The 19,949-nt window shown below is 45.6% G+C and overlaps 2 protein-coding genes across 3 annotated transcripts; both read left to right on the top strand.

Annotated features, from left to right (window-relative positions):
• The first annotated feature begins 582 nt into the window (after positions 1–582).
• Positions 583–11,366, top strand: SLC33A1 (solute carrier family 33 member 1). Its single transcript, XM_082486989.1, has 4 exons — positions 583–1,437; positions 5,933–6,117; positions 8,034–8,249; positions 9,926–11,366. Exons 1-4 carry the CDS (start codon positions 675–677, stop codon positions 10,091–10,093), a joined length of 1,332 nt encoding a protein of 443 aa, XP_082343115.1. The 5' UTR covers positions 583–674; the 3' UTR covers positions 10,094–11,366.
• Positions 11,367–13,033: 1,667 nt separating this feature from the next.
• LOC309675061 (protein C3orf33) lies at positions 13,034–18,888 on the top strand. 2 transcript variants are annotated; one of them, XM_082487267.1, is made up of 5 exons: positions 13,034–13,131; positions 13,246–13,305; positions 15,562–15,715; positions 16,384–16,544; positions 17,004–18,888. In XM_082487267.1, the coding sequence occupies exons 1-5, from the start codon at positions 13,051–13,053 to the stop codon at positions 17,268–17,270; spliced, it is 723 nt and encodes a 240-aa protein (XP_082343393.1). In that variant the 5' UTR covers positions 13,034–13,050; the 3' UTR covers positions 17,271–18,888. The 2 variants fall into 2 exon arrangements, with proteins under 2 accessions (XP_082343393.1, XP_082343394.1); XM_082487268.1 differs by lacking the exon at positions 13,246–13,305 and having other exon boundaries at positions 13,049–13,131.
• The last annotated feature ends 1,061 nt before the right edge of the window (positions 18,889–19,949 follow it).

The raw sequence follows: 19,949 nt of genomic DNA, 5'->3' as shown, positions 1-19,949 counted from the left end.
GGGGGAGGCGGGCGGCTGCCCGCGCCAGCCTGGGAGGCACCGGCCCCCCACAGCCGCACGGCCCCGCTCTCCGCCGCCCCGGCCTGCTGCGGGAGGCGGCCGCAGGGGAAGGCCGCACCACGCGCCCGCCGGCCGAGGCGGCGGCAGCCAGATCAGGCCAGGCCAGGCCCCGGCGGCACAAAGCGCCCGTCCAGCCCGGGCGGACGGCAGGCAGCGTCCCGGGCCGCGGCGGGAAGGAGCGCGGCGGCACTGACCTTGGCGTCTCCGTTGCAGAGGGCCATGAGGACTGACTGGGGCGCGGAGCCACCTGCGAGCAGCGGGAAGCGGCGGGCGGGCGGGCGGCCCCGAGGCGGGGAGGGGGAAGAAAGGGCGGCGAGAAGCCGCTGCCGCCGCCGCCGCGATGAGCTAATGCCGCCCGGCTGCGCCGCCGCCGCCGCGGGGAGGAGGAGCCGGGGCGGCCGCCTGACGTCGCTGAGCGGCGCACCAATGAGGTGCAGCCACGCCTGCCGCCGGCGCCCGCGTGCCCGGAAGGGGCGGGACGGGGCGGGGCGGCAGCGGTTGGCGGCGGCCGGGCCGGGCCGGTGCGCGGCCTCTCCTCAGCGGCGCCGTCCGCTCCCGCCGCGGCTCCGCAGGACGGTTCCCGCGCCGCCCGTCCTCCCTCCGCTCCCGGAGACATGTCGCCCGCTATCGCGGCGAAGGAGGGCGGCCGGCAGCGCCGGGCCGGCAGCCACCAGCACTGCCTGGACGTGAGGAGCGAGGCGCCGCCCGGCCTGGCGCTGTGTGGGGACGGGCTGCTGGGCGCCGAGGCTGAGGCCGAGGAGTTGCTGTTGCCGCCGGAGACGAGCTCCCGGGGGGCGCGGGGGTGCCGGGCGGAGCTGGGCAGCATCCTGCTGCTGCTGGTGCTGTACGTGCTGCAGGGCATCCCGCTGGGCCTGGCGGGCAGCGTCCCCCTCATCCTGCAGAGTAAGAGCGCCAGCTACACTGACCAGGCCTTCTTCAGCTTCGTCTTCTGGCCCTTCAGCCTCAAGCTGCTCTGGGCCCCCTTGGTGGACGCCGTCTACCTGCGGAGCTTCGGCCGCCGCAAGTCCTGGCTGGTGCCCACGCAGTACATCCTGGGGCTCTTCATGATCTACATGTCCACCCAGGTGGACCTGCTGCTGGGCGACGGGGAGGGCCGGGGCCCCAACGTGGTGGCCCTCACTGGGACTTTCTTCTTCTTCGAGTTCCTGGCGGCGACGCAGGACATCGCGGTGGATGGCTGGGCCCTGACCATGTTGTCCAGGGAGAACGTGGGCTATGCCTCCACCTGCAACTCTGTGGGCCAGACGGCCGGCTACTTCCTGGGCAACGTCCTCTTCCTGGCCCTTGAGTCGGCCTCCTTCTGCAACAAGTACCTGCGGTTCCAGCCCCAGCCCCAGGGGATTGTTACCCTCTCAGGTACTGCCTGGGCACCGCCGGCCTGCGCGTGCCGGTGCTGGGATGGGGGTGATTCTTCCCTGAGCTTGGACCAAAGCTCCGTTCAGAGCGAGCAGTGGTTTGGCGCTGTGAAACCGAGCAAGTTTGGTTTGTCCCCTGCCCATAAGAAAGCACCGGGTGCCGAGAGGCTGGTGGGGTCCACTGCTGCACACACTGAACTTTCAGCCTTCTCTGAGTGTGGGAAGCCTGCTTTGTCATTATCTTGGCTGATCTAAGCACTCTGGAGACGTTTTTTTTTTTTTCTTTTCCCCTGGTTTAATGACCATGGAATAGATTATTGTTTAAAAACAAACAAACAAACCTCCTCTTATTAAGGAGGCCTTTTAAGAACATCTCCTCCTGGGAGGAAGGAAAGGGGAAATTAAAAAAAAATTGACTGTTGCAAAATTTCTGTTCACGGAAATAGAAATAACAAGTGTTCAGGATTGACCACGTAGCAAATTTCTGAAGGAAGGCCTTATTTTAGTAAGTTAAGGGGGATTTTGTTTTCTCTTTAATTAATTAAATGAAGTCTGGTAATCCAGCTATAACTAGTTTGTTAGTGTAGGGATGTTTTCTGTTTGGTGGGTTTTGGGTTGGGTTAGTTTTTTTTTTTTTGTTTGTTTGTTTGGTTTTGTTTTCTTGAGAAAGGTTATGTGTGGTGGTTGATGTCAGGTGTATTGCCTAGAAGATGCTTAAAATACATGTTTTGTTTGCAAGGTTGAGTTTAGCCACCTCAGCTTATGGAGGACAAGAAAAACTGGCACCACTTCTGGCTGCCGTCTCAAAGTGACTGTGGCTAGCAATAAAGAGTAAATACTCATGGTTTTAGCTTCTTTTCCATCTCTTGCATTGATTACTCTGCCTGTATCATGTAAGAGAAAAGGTATGCCAAAGCTGAGTGGAACTGTTGTTTGCAGGCTAGTTTTCACTTTCTATCCTGTCCCTATCTCATTGATAAATCAGGATATCAGTTTCCAAGACTGCTGTAATTATTTTGTCTGTGCAGCTGTCGCAATTGCTAACTAGTCTTCCTGTTTCGTTCTTGTTGATGACCCTATATCTGGTCTATATGCCAACAAGCATAGAGTAGTCCTCAAAGTAACCCTGCTGGTTTATTGCTTTCCTTTGTTTCCCCTTAGTCTGTAGTTCATAAGTGCTGGCGTGTCTCTTCCCTCTTCCTCCAGCAGCGGACTGACGTCTTTTACTGCTGATACAACCAGCAAATCACTAGTGTAGTTCAGAGAGCTTGGTTTGTCTAGACTTAACTCCACTGTCCAGGTGTTTTGTTGTCCTGGGTTTTTTTCCTCAGTGCTGCATGTATAAATGGATTTGTTACTATTGCAAGAGTGGTCTTGAGGGAGGGGGAGAATCATTCCCAAACCAAAAAACACCAACGCAACCTGTTTAACTTGTCCTGGAGTACTAACCTGGGTGGAGTAAGAAAAGCAAATAGCTCTAACGCTATAGTTACAGGATATGTTTTTTGGGGTTGTAAAACTGGCTGCAAGAAATTTCTGTTCCCTTGTTCATGTGACTATGCCACAATTTGCTGTGTCCACATTTCTCCTGAAGCAGCCGTAGAGCAGCACTGTAAACCAGCTCACTGAAACGAGGAGAGCAGCTCTCTGGTCCTAGCACTGGTTGTAACAGGGCTCGTGATGGGCTCATTTGGCCAGTTAAAGCAGTAGAAAACAGTTTGGAAATGTGAATAGTTCAGATCCCTAAACGCTTCTGGCATAGGCTGAGTGCCGATGCTAGGGAAAGAACAAGTCAACACTTCATGATCGCAAGTCAACTTCAAGTTGTGGAGAAGCAGCAGTGTTAATTGTTTGCTGTGTAGTCACGTGAACGCCTGTCCCAGCGTGAAGGAAGAGAGGTAAAGCACGAGTGCAGGAGGAAGGTGCCCTTTCAAGGCAGCCCAAGCTTTCCTGGGAAGAGACATGTAGCTGTAGAATTACTTAAAGCTGTTGTGATGATACACCAGTCTGCCCACACACACCTCGTTGATGGTTATTTTCCAGCCTGAACTGGCCCTGATCTCACTCAAAAGTTTGCTTTGCCCCAACACAATAGTTTTTGCTCATAATAGTATAGAGGCAGAGACAAAATAGGAATGGGGCCAGGCAGTACTGGTGGCACCAGAAACTTTACGCTAGAAATTTCTTGTGTAAACTATAATTTGAAGTTCTTTTGCCTGTAGCCTGGTAGTGGCTGCTTTTTTTTTTTTTTTTGCTAATCCAGCCGTTGCTGTATTGCGGCTGATGGGGCTGACCTGATCAGGAGTATTCATGCAATGATGCTCACAGCTATTTCTATTCCTGTCCTCGCGCTCTAGGTCTCTCGCTGCGGTGATAATGCTTAGTGCTATTATTAGAGTACCACCACTGTACATCTTCTGTAGACAGGAGCTGTGATTAGCATGACTCTGAAAATTCATCTTTTACTTAAAAATGTAATATTCGGGGTACCTTTTTTAACAGAGAGCAGTCTGACAGCATCAGTTATGAGATCTTCTTTACTTTAGAAAAGGGAAAAGTAGCCGGTGTGGAAGCAGCAGAAAATGGTTTGAAATGCCTTTTTTTCTTTTACACGGAGGGTGCTAGGATATAGCTACAGTAGTCTTTTTGTGTTTTCATCCATACTTGTTGTGCTTGTTCTCTTCCTGCGCCTAAGAAGCAGCTAATAATTGACTAAACCTTTGCACTGTCTTTGCCCTTTCACCAGCCCTTGCTGCTTACTTTCAAGTCACCGTGAGGCTCCTGGAGTTGCGCATGACCAGAAAGATAAAAGGCTACTTCTGTCTTACCCTCTGCATGTTACTGAGTTCTTTCTTGCCTCTTTCATAAAGGTAGAGGATAGGACTAACTTAGATTAATCCATTCACTCAGTCAAAAAGTACTTGCCATAAAATATTGGTGTGTTTTTACTATTGCTGTCTTCAAATCCTCAATTTAGCAAATATTGTATCTGCTTAAAATAGAGCTCTTAAGGGTTAGCAAGTATAATGGCTACTTAAACCAGACATATTTTATTGACTCTTTACTTGATGGCTGTGTAAGGACTTTCATTGGGCCTTCTCTACACCCATAAGTATACATCTTTGTTTCCTTCAGATAGATATTATGTAGGGAGTATAGAATTGAGGCACAGGATAGTTACAACTACCCAGTAAATCAACTGGAGAGGTGTGAATGACTGCTTCCTCTGAAGCTTTTCCCCATCTTGTAACTATTTAATGTGCTTTTCCGTCCTTTATCAGCTTTTGGTGACTGTATGTGTAATCCTTCAACACTTCCATTTTTTTATTTCTGTTTCTGCTCTGCTGTAGCGGCTGTGGCAGCAGTACATACACCACCAGGGCAGTGACCCGGTTTGCTGCTGCTCTTCTGTCTCGGATCTCAAGCAAACGTATGGTTATAGCGTGAGGGCCAGGCAGAGCTGGGTCAGGTGCTGTGTGTTGGGGTTGCTTGTTTTTAGGAGAGTCAGAGAGTAATGTTTTTATTCAATTTTTGATTATTAGGCTTATATTTTTTGAAAATAACTGCATTTTAGATACTCAGTGACTTGTTAGTGATGGCTGCTGGAAAGATTTTTTTATTTTATTTTATTTTCTCCTCCAGATTTCCTGTTTTTCTGGGGAGCTGTCTTTTTAATTACCACTACACTGGTTGCTCTTTTGAAAAAAGAAAACAAGGAACTAACACCAACAAAAGAAGAAACAAAAGGCATCACTGATACATACAAGCTGCTATTCTCAATAATCAAGATGCCGGCGGTTCTTACTTTCTGTCTCTTGATTCTCACAGCAAAAGTGAGTAAATACATATATGAATTGTTAGATGCTGATGATACCGGAGTCTGAAGGGTTGCTGAGTCCCTGCCATGTAACTTATTTCTTAGTTTTGCTGGTGGTTGTCATCAGAGTTCTGAATTTTCGCATGAAATTTGAAACAGAATTGTTTATGTCATCGTGCTAAGCAGGCTGTACAACAGAGAACATTTGTTTGAGCTTTTGTAAGTGTTTACACAAGCATTAAAGAGAAGTTTGATTGCAATCTAGTATCGAAGTAATTAGTTTTTAAACATTTTTAAACAGTTAGGTTGTTTGTGTAGTTGTCAGTTAAAAGCACAGAAAAATGTTTCTTTTAACCTAAATATTATAGCCAGAGTCTGAAACTCTGTACAACCTAGGGTTCCACGGGTTCCTGTTGGCTACCGAGGCCACCAACAGCAATTAAGGCACAGGCATGAATAGCATTGCTATGTTTAATATTCTTGGTATAGTTTTGGCACTGATGACAAGAAGAGTATGTGAGCGTAGAACATGTTTCAGAACAGATCTGGAAATCAAATGAGACACAGAAGTGAATTGTATTCTATCGCATTTCTCAATTTACTTAATAGCGAGTAAACTGAATTTCTAGCCAAACTGTCACCGCTTTCCTCAGTTTATTTTCTCTCACTTGTATTGCAGGTTGGCTTTTCGGCAGCAGATGCTGTAACAGGACTCAAACTGGTGGAAGAGGGAGTCCCGAAAGAGCACTTAGCTCTGCTAGCAGTTCCAATGGTTCCTTTACAGATAATATTGCCTCTGATTATCAGCAAATACACAGCAGGGCCCCAGCCACTGAACACGTTTTACAAAGCTATGCCTTTCAGGTAAAACCAAATAATCTTATTTGACAGAAACGTAGTAATTTGCGTATTCAGATCAAGTATAGTATTTCTTGTGTAACTCTTAAACTTCCAGGTACAAGACAGTATGTCAGAATTCTCAGAGTGAGGAGAACTCTGTCTTGTGCCTTGATTCATGTAGTAACATATGTAAGAAAGTGGAACACGAGGTGTTTTTAAGATGCGCATGTGATGGCATTAGAGCAGTACTCTCCTGCTCTTATTCAGTGTTGGTAGTTCCTTATTCATGAACCATTCTGACGAGATCTGGGACTGTATCTGTGAAATTACGTGTGCTGCCCAGTGTCGGAGTGGCAGAAGGCATTGACGGGTCAGTTGGTGCATGCGTGGGCTGGGCGCAGTTACCGCAGTGAGGCAACTGAGAGCAAAAGAAGCTGAGTTAGGTCGATACAGACAAGGAGACGTTCCGCCTCTGTGCTAGGTGTTTTTCATAGGGGTTTGCTTATGGAATTCTAAAACCAGTAAATCCCGCAAATTACTGAATGCTGTTACTCAGTAAGTCATGTAACATGTCTGTAACAGGTAACTGATATTTTAATATGTTCTTATACAGTGATGTATGTTTTCGCCAAAGAAAACAGTAAGTTTTGCTCCAGTAGAATTTGGTTAGGTATCTCGTGTGTTGCTTTCTACAAAAAATAAATTTCAGTGTGAAGGGACAGGGGAGAAGCTAGCATAGGAGGTCTGGTAGTGAATTATGTTTATGCAGAAGACAGAATTGTTTAGGTATAAAATTTCGGTGCTTGTCAAATATTTAATATCTAATTCTATCGAAGATAGAAATAGCTTTAACTGTTTAGATATAAACTATTTTAATGTATTCTGTATGTATAAGTATTCAATAGTTGCTTTGTATCAAGGAAACACATGGGGAGGAGAATTACTTGAATTACGACTTGTCTTTCTTATTCCTCCAGATTACTGCTTGGTCTGGAATTTGCTTTTTTGGTATGGTGGACTCCTACAGTAAAACATGAAGGAGGTTTTCCTGTCTACTACTATGTTGTAGTATTGTTGAGTTATGCTTTACATCAGGTAATATACACTGTCTGTGGGAAGGGGAGGGGGACAGGAGGGTGTTTCATATCAGTTGACGAGAGGACTATAAATGCTGTTATCTGGTATTGTCCTTAGTTACACTAGAATTCCTTGAAGTCTGACCTGTTGTGCTGCATGGCTGTATTTAGTTTTGATACTCTTGCCAATATCATTTCTCCTTCTTCCATGTGCTCCATTGGACCTCATCTATGAAGTTACTTGTAGTTGATCAGCTCTGCTTTTGTTTCGCAGACTCACGCTTCCAAAAAAAATCTGAAGCTCAAGAGCATGGTGGAGCTGGAGAAATCCCAGCATTCTGACTGAGTGTTAGGCATCGTGATTGATGATTGTGCTTATTGTGCGGATCCGTAAAGTTATGTGATCCTGGTCCTAGAGAAATTACATTAGTGATTTTGAAGTAACATCATAATGGATCTGATCCAAAGGCCTGGAAAACAAACACCTGATACAAACTGGGCTTTGGATCAGAACTAAAAATGTATGCAATGCCTTGAGAGTTGATTTTAAATGCAAAAGGGTTATTTTTATATGTTATTTTAGCTGGCCTTGTCATACTTCAGTTTGATAACCTGAGTCATTCTGATGCATGTGAGGCTGGGTCTATATCGGCATGACTTGAAACAAGTGGCAAGGCTACTCCTTGGTATAAGAAGAGAGACCAAGTGCAGAATTTCTCTTTTGTGCAATTTTAAGGTGTTGGGATTATTTTTTAGTCAATGTTGCTAACTTCAAGTAATCTCTTAACAGCTTTTGTGTTAGGGTTTTTAGTTGTTGTTGCCTGTAACTGGGGAGACCTTACTGTTTTCTTACCTCTTCTATAGATCACGCTGTATAGCATGTATGTTGCAATAATGGCTTTCAACGCCAAAGTCAGTGACCCACTGATTGGAGGGACCTACATGACACTCCTAAATACTGTGTCAAATCTGGGAGGGAATTGGCCTTCCACCGTTGCACTCTGGCTCGTGGACCCACTCACAGTGAAAGAGTGTGCAGGGGCCCAGGAACAGTCCTGTGGAACTGCAGTTGCTGCAGAAGTAAGTTTTGGAGGCTGTGAAGGTCTCTGTTCAATCATTTCCCGATTAAATTGCTTCTCTCAGTATTTTTTCGCCTTTGAAAACCTTCGTAGTGCACATCTTATGCTTAAAAATTCCCACTGATTGTGCTAATTTTTCTGTCTGATAAAATGAAGTCTGTTTTTATCTGTACGCTCTTAATAACTAACAGCTTACCAAAGATTGGCAGTTGCAGCATAGTTGTCCGTTTCTTTCTGGGCTGGGTTGAAAAGATGGTGGTAGAAGCACTCGATTGGTGCCACAGTCGCTGAGGTGCAAGGAAGCTGTAGTTACATTTTTGAGAGTAAACTTTGCGAAGTTCAGAGTTGTGTGATTAGGCACTCTGTTCTTGGCAGGCTGGCTGTCCCCCAAGTCCCCTAAGTTTTGTGGTAGGTTTTTGTTCCTTTTGTCTTTCTGGAGGCTTCCTATCTGGATACCTTGATACCTTCTCCCGTGATGTTACTTTGCTCTCTTGTCTTTGATCTTCTCTTTCCACGTGAAATTGAGCGGTGTCACTGGCTGCCTTCCCAGTTCTGGGGAGCCTTGTGGAAGAGAACAAAGAACATGCTGTACTGCTGTACACAGATCAAACAATGGGATGCAAAACTGCCTGGGAAGCAAGGTTTCAAATTCGCCTCCTCATGAGCAAATGAGAAATTGTAACGTGACTGTTTGGAAGGGTGGAAATGTTTTAGGGGTTTGGGGGATTTTTATTCCATACCTATGACTGAGATTTATTTCACTCTTGAATGCCAGGACTCTTTGCGATGTGGAGGCTCTCTAAATAAAGTGTTCTAGGAGTCAAATGTGACTTGTTTGAACCTGAGTTGCACTTGCAGTTTCTCTTCTGTAACTAGTTTCCACTGAATGTGTGCTTTTTCTGCCTGTCATTGGCTTGCCGCTAGTTGCGTTCCCTGTGCCTGGGCCTCTGCTGAACTTTAGTCCTTCCTCCTTCGCCTCACTCCTCTGATCTTTTTTGTATCCTTCCAGTTGGTAATGTTCTACCACCACTCCCTTCTTATTCCTAATCTGATCTTGACATGTCTCAATAATGAAAATGCTGTCAGAACCTCAACTCAGAGGGTTGATTTATCTTGGGATTATAGCAGTATTGAAATCTGAGCAATAGCAGAAACCTTCGTGAGCTATGCGCGTACCCTTTAAATGCTGGAGTTTTTGTCTTCTAGTTCTGCAATTAAAAAACATCCTGGGCATGGTTTTCCCAGAAATACGCAGCACTTTGTTCTGTCCATTTGCAGATTCAGTGTGGTGAGATGCAAGGGTGTGATTTCTAAAGAAGCCATTTGGATGGCTGGGGGGGGAAGAAAAATTTTCATGGGATTAAGAGCAGTGCTTGCACCTCGAGGCCAGGCTGAGACAGCTGGGCAGCTTCTGTTTGCTGGAGTTAGCCCCCTGGGCCAATATGCTCCATTTCCCAAATGTTTTATAACAGTTTTGTTACTTTTCGTACCAATGGTACACTTGATAGCCTCTCTTACTAACTCCACAAGAAACAAGGAAGATTAAACAAATACATTTAGTCACAACCAAGAGCAAGTAAAAAACCAGTAGATACTTAATGCCTACTTTCTCAAAGTCTGTGTTTCTGTATCTCCCAGAGAACACTTAATGCATCAACTTCCACTTCTGTCTTTCAGCTCTGCATAAAAGCTGGCGGTTCCTGTGTTACCACCTTGGATGGTTACTACGTGGAGTCCGTCATCTGTGTCATTCTGGGATTTGGCTGGTGGTTCCTGCTTGGGCCAAAATTTAAAAAACTGCAGGACGAGGGACAGTCTTCATGGAAGTGCAAGAGGACCAATTGATGCAGTTTAAATATTGGATGGACTAGCAAGGTCATTTTAGTTTTACTACAAGGACATATCCCATAATCAATAAACAGGAATATAGGTATTTTTAAAGGCCACATCACTGAAAAAATGGGTGGCTGAGACAGTGGTATGTTTGTATGTGATACCACTTGCCCTCCCAATATCCAAATGTAAGTTCAGAAAGTAATCGTTAAAAAAACGGCACCTGTGTACTACATACCTATTCCCGAGCTCCAGCTTCAGAGCCATGGTCTCTGGTGTCGCCAGCGCCTGGATTTCCATATAGCAACTATGGAAAAGCTAATTGTGCCATGTCTGTCAAAACAGCAGCATTGTCATCTAAGTTCCAGCTCTTTATTTTCAAACAGAAACGGTCTGACATGGGGAGTTGACCCGGGGAAGGATGTCAAAGGCATTTTGACTTGTAGGTTAAGCGTGTTGTACTATGGAATTCCTTGTGGGAAGATAAATGTAAAATGTCTGTGGGATTTGTTTCTTCTCACTTTCTGAACTGTAACCACATCTCAAAGGATGAAACGTTTCAGAGATTCTTTTAAATGTATTTTCTGGCTTTTATAAGCTTTAAAGATTTATAAGAAAATATTTTTATAAACAAATTACATTTGTTTAATTTATTTCCGCTGTTTCAAAGCATTTTGATTTATGTTCAAGGTACTTTATTGACAAAAACATTGCTGTAAGGTAGGACTTAAGAGTAACGCACAATACTCTGGGCCTTGAGTCCCGAAGGTGTAAACTGGACAGAGCAGCAGCTAGCACACACAGACAGCTTTCAAAAGGAGAGGGCATGCGGGCCTTCGGAAGGCGATTGGTATTTTGAGGGAATGAATTGATAGCGTCAGTTCCTCCACGTCACTAAAATTTGAACATTCAGATTCAAGATCAGCGGGAAAAAATGTGACTGTTCCCAGCTTGGGGTAAGGAAAGATGATCAGTGCCTTTGGAAGTGATTTGGTGATGACAAACTTGCCAGATTCCCAGTGAGTTGGTGAACAACTTGCTGTCCCGTAAATCAAACAAGCTAAATCCTGTGGTAGAGCTGCTACAGAAACTTATCACTGATGCTGTGTAGTGGAAACATTCCCGTTGCATTTGTTAAAAATGACTTCCCTCCTGAGTGCCTTAGTGATGTACGGCAAGCACACTGTACGCCTAGAGAGAGGGCACTTGGATATTGTTGGATGTATATGGTACATCGTTATTAAAAAAGAAAACTATTAAAAATACCTTTGAAAGGTACATGATTTCCTTTTCCATTTTGTGTTTCTTGCCTCGTCAATATTTGAAGTATTGCTTCCTGAGCTTTGTGTTCCAAACTCCTGGAAGGGGTTGTGGCTCTTTTGTTGCTCTATGTTTTAGGAAAAAAGTAAATCAGTACCAACTTTTGAGCAACAGGAGGGGATGTGGCTGTGTACAAAGTGTCTGTGTGACATAAGGAGGAGTAAGAAGGTGTACAGAAAAGGACAGTGTGACCAAGTGCTTCCTTGGCCACCGAAGCCTGTTCCTCTGTCTCTTCCCCTCTCCACCTGGGAGGGACGCCCTGGCGGTGGGTGGAAAGCTGAGCCCTGAGCTGTAGATCGCCCCGAGCTGTAGATCTCCCCCAACTGTGAGCTTTGGTCCACCCACAGCATGTTCTCTCTATTTGTTTCACGTACAACAAAATCAGCCAAGCTAGAGGAAAGGACATTGGGTTTACTCCCCAAACTAAAAGTCTTCCAATTTCATCTCTGCATAAGCACAAAGAATACGAGAATATTTCAGAGGTTTGTAGTTGAAGGTGGATGGATCTTTCAGTCCTGGCCAGATCATCTCCACTGGATTCACTGTGTACACGGCACTTCAGTTCTGTGTCTTTACTGGAACAACAGGCCACTTGCTTTAATTGCATCTTCTCTGTGCCTAGAGATTCTTTTTTTTTTTTCCTCAATTTTTCTGACTTTGAGGAGAAGCTTCTCATCTGCAGAATACGGAAATTAAATTCATAGATGTTTTAGGGTTTGCTTTTACTTTGCAATTTTGTTTTGCTATTTCTGAAGGTGCCAGTGAAACTCGTTAATACAGATGGGTTGAAAATCGCTTATTGGTACTTTACATGAACCCAGCAAAATCAAATTTAAACATACACTCCAAATCAGTAGTAATATGTATGAAATGTGACCTAAATTAAGTAACTTTCCTCTTTCAAACTGGAGAAATAACTGATGGATTAGGGTTTTTAATCTATGTTGCTATTTTGTAATGCAAGTCAGAAGTGTTACTGCTTTACCAGTTGATGAGCAGAGTGCTGAAAAGAACCAGTAAACTTTGGTCTTGCTACTTTTTTTTTTTCTCCTGACTATTCTACTGTGAAAGAGTTTTTTTTTTTTTAATATTAGAATTATTGTAGACTTAAACATCTTTAACATAAAAAAAAAAAAAAACCAAAACTTTTAAAAAGGCAAGAAGAAAGAAGCAACCCAACCTCTTCCTTGAGAGTCTGTTATTGCAACGGGAGCTGGAGAAAGCGACTGGGAGATTGAGATGAGATCTGAGGAAGAACTCCTCGGCTGTGGGGGCGGTGAGCCCCTGGGGCAGGGTGCCCCGAGGAGCTGTGGCTGCCCCATCCCTGGGGGTGTTCAAGGCCGGGTTGGACGGGGCTGGGAGCAACCTGGGCTGGGGGGAGGTGTGGTGTGGGTGGGTGGCACTGGGGGGCTTTAGGGTCCCTTCCAACCCAAACCATTCTGTGGTTCTACACAGAGCAGCCCAAGCCCAACACCGCCCCCCCGGGCCCTGCCCGACTCTGGCAGAGTCACCTCGCCCGGCCCGGGCACCCCCCGCGCCCCGCCGCTCCCGGCCCGGCCCCGCCCCGCTTTCCCGTTCCCCGTTCCCCGCCGCGGCGCTCCAGGCCGGCGGGCGGCGCTGCGGGCCCGGCGGGGAGACGGCGGGCGGCCATGGCGGAGCGGCGGAGCGGGGCGGCCGAGGGCCTGTCCCGCCTCTCCGAGTGGGCGGACGCGCACCTCAGCCTCCTGCGGGTAACGGGGCCGGGGGAGGGGGCGGCGGGGAGCGGGGCCGGGGCCGGGGCCGGGGCCGGGGGGGCGGCGCGGCCCGGCCCGGCCCGGCTGAGCCCCGCTCTCCTGTGCCCGCAGAGCCTGAGCAGCGGCCTGGCGGTGGCGGCGGCGCTGGTGCTGGCGCGCAGCGTCCGCATGGTGAGTGCGGGGGCACGGGGGGGGCTCGGCCCGCGTCACGCGTGTCCGCGGGCAGAGCCCGCACGCCTTCCCCGCCATTCTTTGTTTTGTGGTTTGGTTTTGGTTTTTTCCTAACCCACAGTATTGTTTTCCTGGGTTCTGCCGCCGCAGCTTCCCGCAGGCCCTCCTACGGCGAATGCGCGCGGTGTCAGCGCCGGTGCGCGGCCCGAACTGAGCCGCAGGACGGCGGGGGCTGGCAGGGACCTGCCGAGGTCCTCTGGGCCACCCCACCGCCAGAGCAGGGGCATCCCGAGCAGGTCGGACAGGAACGCGGCCAGGCGGGTTTGCGTCTCTGCAGAGAAGGAGACTCCACACCTCTCTGGGCAGCTGTGCCAGTGCTCTGCCACCCGCACAGGGAAGAAGTTTTTCCTCGTGTTGAGACAGAATTTCCCGTGTTGTGCCCATTGCCCCTTGTCCTGTCACCGGGCACCACTGAGAGGAGTCTGGCCCCATCCTCTTGCCACCCGCCCTTTAGATATCAATCAATGTTGATGAGATCCCCTCTCAGTCTCCCCTTCCCCGGGCTGAACAGCCCCGGGGCTCTCCGCCTCTCCTCAGCAGAGACATGCTCCACTCCCGGAGCATCTTTGTAGCCCTTTGCTGGACCCTCTCCAGCAGTTCCCTGTTCTTCTTGACCCGGGGAGCCCAGAACTGGACACAGTGCTCCAGATGTGGCCTCACCGGGGCAGAGCAGAGGGGGAGGATGACCTCCCTTGACCATTAGCCACGCTCTTTTTAGTGCGCCCCAGGAGACCGTTGGCCTTCTTGGCCAAACTGCCTCGTACCTGTAGTCTAAATAAAGCTGAAATAGAGGCAGTTTCCTCACATCTGTTCTCTGTCCTTCCATGAACAAAAGTGCTATTTGAATATTTTTAAACATGACCCTAAATCTTCACTTCTTCAATCAGTTTGCAGCATTGCTAACACTACCCCGCTGGCTCCAGCCATGCCCGCGCAGGTAGGGAGCGACTGCTCTGCCGCGGCGTTCCAGCCCGTTAGGAAATAATAGTCACTCTGGTCTTCCCTCTGCACAACTCCAAATGCAGTTTGCTGTGAAAGAACATTTGTATGAAGTTTTTACTTTAAAATCTTACCAGAAAGCCTGAACTACAAATGTTGCCAGATTTTTTTTTCATTGTTTTGTTTGTTTGTTGCCTTTTTTTTTTATCACACCCAGGGCTTGTGAAGGGGTTAACCAGGTGGTCGGAGCTTCCAGTACAAATGTGATCAGACTTGAACAACTTCTGTTTGTAAAAACCTTCAGGCTTTCTGCCCGCAAGGTCCTGAGTTTCTGTATTCCTAGCGGGAGACCTTATGGAGCACAAATGGGAAGGTTTACTGAATAAATAACATACAGTAGAAAGATCTCCGAGTTTAGTGGTGGTGTTTCGGTATTTTTAGTTCCCCCAAGGGCTGCTGAGCAGGTCGGTACTTTTCATAGCTGTAGGGAAGTAGGGCAGTGCTCTACAAAAGGCTCCTTACCCAGAGATCTCCAGATGTTAGTGCCTGAAGTCCTGGGTGCTCCTCCAGCCCCAGCTCCTGCCCTTCTCCCCTCACCCCTAAACCAGTGGTGGCTTCACTCCTGCACTGCTGGCCAAGTCTTTCCTGCTGCTCCGCTTGGTTTTCCTGCATGATCACCTAACTGTCCCTTGGAATCCTCCCATTAGTCGATGGCTATGGTGTCAAATTTAATCTTCTTGTGATCTTTTCAAAGATGTACACCTGCTTTTGTTTCTCTCCTCTTTCGCTCCCTTATCCAAGTCTGTGTTGTTCCTGTCCTCCCTGCTCCGCCGTTGTTTGCAGCGTGTCTGTTCTTCGCACAACTTGGCTTCCTTTCACCCCTGTTCCAGCACCCTTCAGGCTGCTTCTGAAACGCTCTTTTCATGGTGAATCATGTGAACCTCAATATGCACCACTCAAAAAACGTCAGTTTGTCTTCTTTCTCTAAACCTTGCTTTCATGCCCAGCCCTAATATTGCAAGTCCTGTAAGACAGGGAACATCCCCAAGTGTCTGGAAAGGCTGGCACATAATGGCTTTGGCAACTGATTACTATTAAGTGTATATATATATATATATATATATATATACAATTGCCCATGCTGTCTATTAGATCTGTAATTTGCCAAACTATTTTAAGAAGTTGGAGTTAATGTGATTGTTACTGCTCTACATTTTTTTTTAAAAAACTTTGTCTTGCTCTTCTTTCCATCAACAGACAACAAAGTTTACAAGTGCTTCGGATATACCTGTGGGGTTTGTAGAAAAGAATGTGAAATTGCGGGGAAAATTGCATCAGATAACGGAGAAAGGCCTGGAAGTTGAACACATTCCCATTAGTGTTCCTTTCATTACAACGCTACAGAGAAAATGTGAGTAAAAAACGTGAAGGACAAGGGTAGGGATGGAGCGTTGTTGTTGCGGCTACACAGAGAGCGGAGGAAGGGCCGAGTTACAGCGCTGGCTCTGCCTTTTTCCGTACTTCACAGGTGGGAAAGCAGGGAATAAAAAAAAGACTGTGAGGAGACACGTAAAAAGAGCTTGCCAATACAGTATTTGTATTAATTGGCAGCATTATTGTGATATTTTTCTGGCAGCAAAAGCTAGCGCGCAGGCAGGTCATTTGGTTGCATAGCTCATCTCAGTCCCGGCAAAAAGGCTCTTCTTGGGGACAGTGACTTTGCAGCCGTTGTCCATCAAGTCTGTGAGTTCCACAGGAATACCTGCAGGTGCTGATGCCTCGTGCCTGGTGTTTCTGCCCCTTCAAATAAAATAATAATGACTGATAATGAAAGTACTTTTTTCCATTTGTATGCAAAATAAAACAAACTAGCTTAAACCATAAGTGGTGCAATCTTGAATTAGTTTTTTTTACGGAAGGAGAGATGAGACCAAATTCTTATTTGCGAATAAATCATGGATTATTTTTCTTTTTTTAAGTCCATGGGAACAAATTCATTACCAACAGCTGCGGGTCTGTGCAAAGCATGACATTTCCTGTGCTGCATTTGGTAACAAAGTTCTCTCTCTCTCTAATCAGGGCAGTCAAAAGGCGTGCTGCTGGTGAGGCTTGCCGGGGTGGAGTTGGCTCCGAGCGGCATGGCCTGGTTACAGCAAGAGTTAAAACCCAAGCAAATGCTATGGTTCCAACTTCTCGGAAGGGAGGACTTGGCACTTGAGTGCCTTGTTTTAGTAAATAAGGTAAATATAGTGACAAAAATTGACTTTTATCTGCAGTTTTGTGTTTGACTGTACTTACGCAATTCAGTTATCTCAGTACATTTAGGGAATGTTATTATTTGTAATTTATCTGTCTTAATATGAATTTGTAATGTCGTATTTGCAAATCGGATTTCAAGACCAGTATTTTTGCAGACTGATTCATGACGGGAGTGTATTTCTCTGTCCGGTAGTGCTAGGCTATATCATGCAGTTCTCATGATGCTGATGTTTAGTCCATCAAATGTTCTGTCACTAACGTCTTGCGTTAGTATTATGTTTTAACAGTCAGCTGGATTCCTCTTAACTTTTAGCTCTTTCTGCCAGAGGGTAGATTTAGCCAGAAGTAAAGCTTGTATCTCAGAGGGAGTTCATGCACACAAACCCTCAAAACTGTTTTAAAGGTAGAGTGAATATCATATTTATTGTGCCTTTTTATAGGGTCGATTTCTCAGCGTGTGCTTAAATGAAGAGATCTTGAGACAAGGGCTTGGCAGAACAGCGCGCATTGAAGGGCTACACCACGATTCCCGCCTGTACTGGAAACTTCACAAAAGACTGCTTCGAGCGGAGTTAAAGGCCTTGAAGAAAAACAAGGGAATATGGAGAGAAGAAAGCTACTCTGAAAGAATTAGGGATCGTATAAGCAACAACAGATTTGTACAGACATTGAAACAATTTGTGAGCTGGTTAAGAAGATCTATTTAAAGGTAGAAAGGGAGACCAGCTTGGAGGAATGCCAGTTACCGCTGTTACGTGCTTCATGTAAAGTTGAAGTTTATGATGAAAAATAGTGCCATAATTTTGAGGCTCCCTGTCTGGAACAGAAAACCCATAGTTACTTAATGCCATATTATAACCCAGATGGGACTGACATTTAGTGGTAGTATGCGGCCACAAATTCAAATGTTCTGAAGCTCAGCTTTTCCACAATATCCTAAATGAGTTGTCCACTTTTCCACTGGCTAAATACCTTTAGCTAACTAGGGAAAGCAGTTGACAGTCCCGGTTTTAGGAGGTGCAGAGTGTTAGTTCACAATGTACAGCCTTAAATCTTTGCTGTTACGTGTCATTACTACGTAGCCCACCTTGGTTAGAAAACTCCATTTCAGACCTTTACAAAGCTCGTGGTATGTGTTTACACACGAGCATTTTCTTTGAGTTCTATTCTTATACTACTTTTATGTATAATTTGTGTTTTAAAAATCTTTCATCTTGAATAATGGGTTGCACTGTTACCAATATAAAAGGTAATTTGTTATGGCTGATCTTAAAAAGCTGGTCATAACAATATGACATAAGGTTATAACAACTAGAGTTTCTTGGGGAAAAAAAATCACATGGTATATCAAAGAATATAAATTAATATGTCAGTAATCCAAATTTTTAGAAGATGACATTCACTTGAACAGGAAAAACCTATGCTTTTTTTCTGATGGTTCTATATCTAAAATTAGATGAAAATAAAACTTTAACATGAAATTTGAAAAGGTGGACCATATTGTGCTAAGAACTTAAATTCTTGTCGTTTTATTTTTGAAACACGTGTTGAGTATATAACTGTATTATTATTTATTTTGTAAATACTGATAGGATAAAGATTGAATTTCCTATGTTCATTGTTACATGTTTTATATACCAAGCACTTGACTCTTGTTTAACCTCCCACAGTCCAAATATTTATTTAAAGTGAAGTGTTTTACAGATTTCCGTTCTGTGTGATTCCTTGCCAATGAAATATTAGGAAGAAGAGTGGGGTACAAAAAAATCTTAACAGCTGAGCATTACTTGTCTGACAGTTAGTTGCTATGTCATCATTTCCTCTGCTGACTTCAGGGCAAAGTTGTGGGAAAAAAAAAAAAAAAAAGCAGCTTTTCCTCGAGTAAGAATAGATGTTAGTGCTTCTTTATTACTTCTGTTCCTGGCTCCTCTCAGGGGTGAGGCTGGGTTTTGCAAAGCACAGTGCGCAGCTAGCCATGAAGTACCTGCAGCACAGATCTCGGTGTTGGAAACCAATGTGGGGGACGTGGGGAGAGGCAGACCTCAACGGGAGCTGGAAATCTCTCTCTGTTTAAAAAAAAAGAAAAGAAAAATAGAGGCATCTGGTTTTATGCATCATACAGCGAAGGGCTAGGCCAGCCACTGCTGTGGTACTTGGACACAAAAGTCAGACAGATGGTCAGGGATTCGGGATCCGCCTTAGCATCCTCCGAAGCAAAACTCAAAGTTGACTTTTCACCCCAAACTACAAATTCAGTCTCAGCAATAATCCACTACCCATGAGTGGTTATAGCTGTTCCTACATCTGGTAAGTAGAGCTTTTCTAAACTGGGCATAATTGTACAGTTATAATTTGTTTTTCTGTAATAATTAAATATAATTCTACTTGGGCTTTGCACTTTTGTGTTGTAAATGAGTCATAGGAGGATTCATCACAAAAATCTACTGTAAAGCAGAGAGAAAAATCTCAGGAAACCGCATACTACATTTGTAGTAGCAGAGGTGAGGTGTGGGCAAATATGAACCAAGTTTTGTCCCTCAAAGTCTTGTCTCAGCCCTTTTTACCCTCGATGAAGTTCAGAAAAAAACTAGAGATTTTTCTAAATTACAGCAAATTGTTGTATCGTTTCCATTAGGTTGTGGCTTGTGAAGGATTTTTAAAAGGTGTCGATACAGCTGTTTTATCACTTATGTAGAGGAAGCCTCCCCTTAGTCTGAACTAAATTTTTGAAGTTTCCTTCCCTGTATTTGTGGCCATGAGTTAGTATAACAAATAATTTCAGAAGGAAGTATAGAGAGGGAGATCTAAAAATCTTTGACTTCAGGCCTCTGATCTCTTTCCACGTGTTGTACATGACAAGAAAACTTGGTGATGTGCTTGTACTATAGCTTTTGGTCAGAATACAAACACAAAGGGAAGCAGCTTAGTGTAAGAGATCAGTGCTGTAAGGGACAACACTGGTGCACTGAGAGTAACCGAGTGGTGCGGGATTTGAGATTGCAGTGACAACAGATTTCATGAGGGTTGACTCCTGTAATTGTTTGTTAATGCTGTTTTCCTTATCTTACAGGGCTTATCTGTTGTAAAAAAAAAAAAAAACCACAACCCAACAACAGCACACCCTCCCCCCTCCAAAAAGCACAACTCAGTTCAAAGCTGCGCTTTCCATCTGTGCGAGGCTTGAGAGGTTGCAGATCTTGTCTCCGTGGGAGGCCGGTCTATTGAGAAACCGGTAACAGGAGTAGAAACAAATAGCTCTGCAGAACCGAGCTGAGGGACTGACTGGGAGGTCAGGGGGAGAAAAAAAGCACTTTTCTCCATTATATAAAAAAAACCCCACGCTGCTTCTGAGGAGCACTATCCCATTCCTTCAGCCGCAGCAGCAA

Source organism: Vanellus vanellus (assembly GCF_965231255.1).
Source record: "Vanellus vanellus genome assembly, chromosome: 8".
NCBI classification, from domain to species: Eukaryota; Metazoa; Chordata; class Aves; order Charadriiformes; family Charadriidae; genus Vanellus; species Vanellus vanellus.
The sequence above is the reverse complement of the archived record's forward strand: the minus strand, read 5'-3'. Positions and strand labels throughout refer to the sequence as shown.

Excerpts from the sequence above, each read along its gene's own strand:
- SLC33A1 (XM_082486989.1), top strand. The coding sequence starts at position 675 with ATGTCGCCCGCTATCGCGGCGAAGGAGGGCGGCCGGCAGCGCCGGGCC. Across the intron at positions 1,438-5,932 it reads GGGGATTGTTACCCTCTCAG|GTTGGCTTTTCGGCAGCAGA; the intron begins GTACTGCCTGGG and ends CTTGTATTGCAG. Across the intron at positions 6,118-8,033 it reads TACAAAGCTATGCCTTTCAG|ATCACGCTGTATAGCATGTA; the intron begins GTAAAACCAAAT and ends CCTCTTCTATAG.
- LOC309675061 (XM_082487267.1), top strand. The coding sequence starts at position 13,051 with ATGGCGGAGCGGCGGAGCGGGGCGGCCGAGGGCCTGTCCCGCCTCTCC. Across the intron at positions 13,132-13,245 it reads CGCACCTCAGCCTCCTGCGG|AGCCTGAGCAGCGGCCTGGC; the intron begins GTAACGGGGCCG and ends CTGTGCCCGCAG. Across the intron at positions 13,306-15,561 it reads TGGCGCGCAGCGTCCGCATG|ACAACAAAGTTTACAAGTGC; the intron begins GTGAGTGCGGGG and ends TTCCATCAACAG.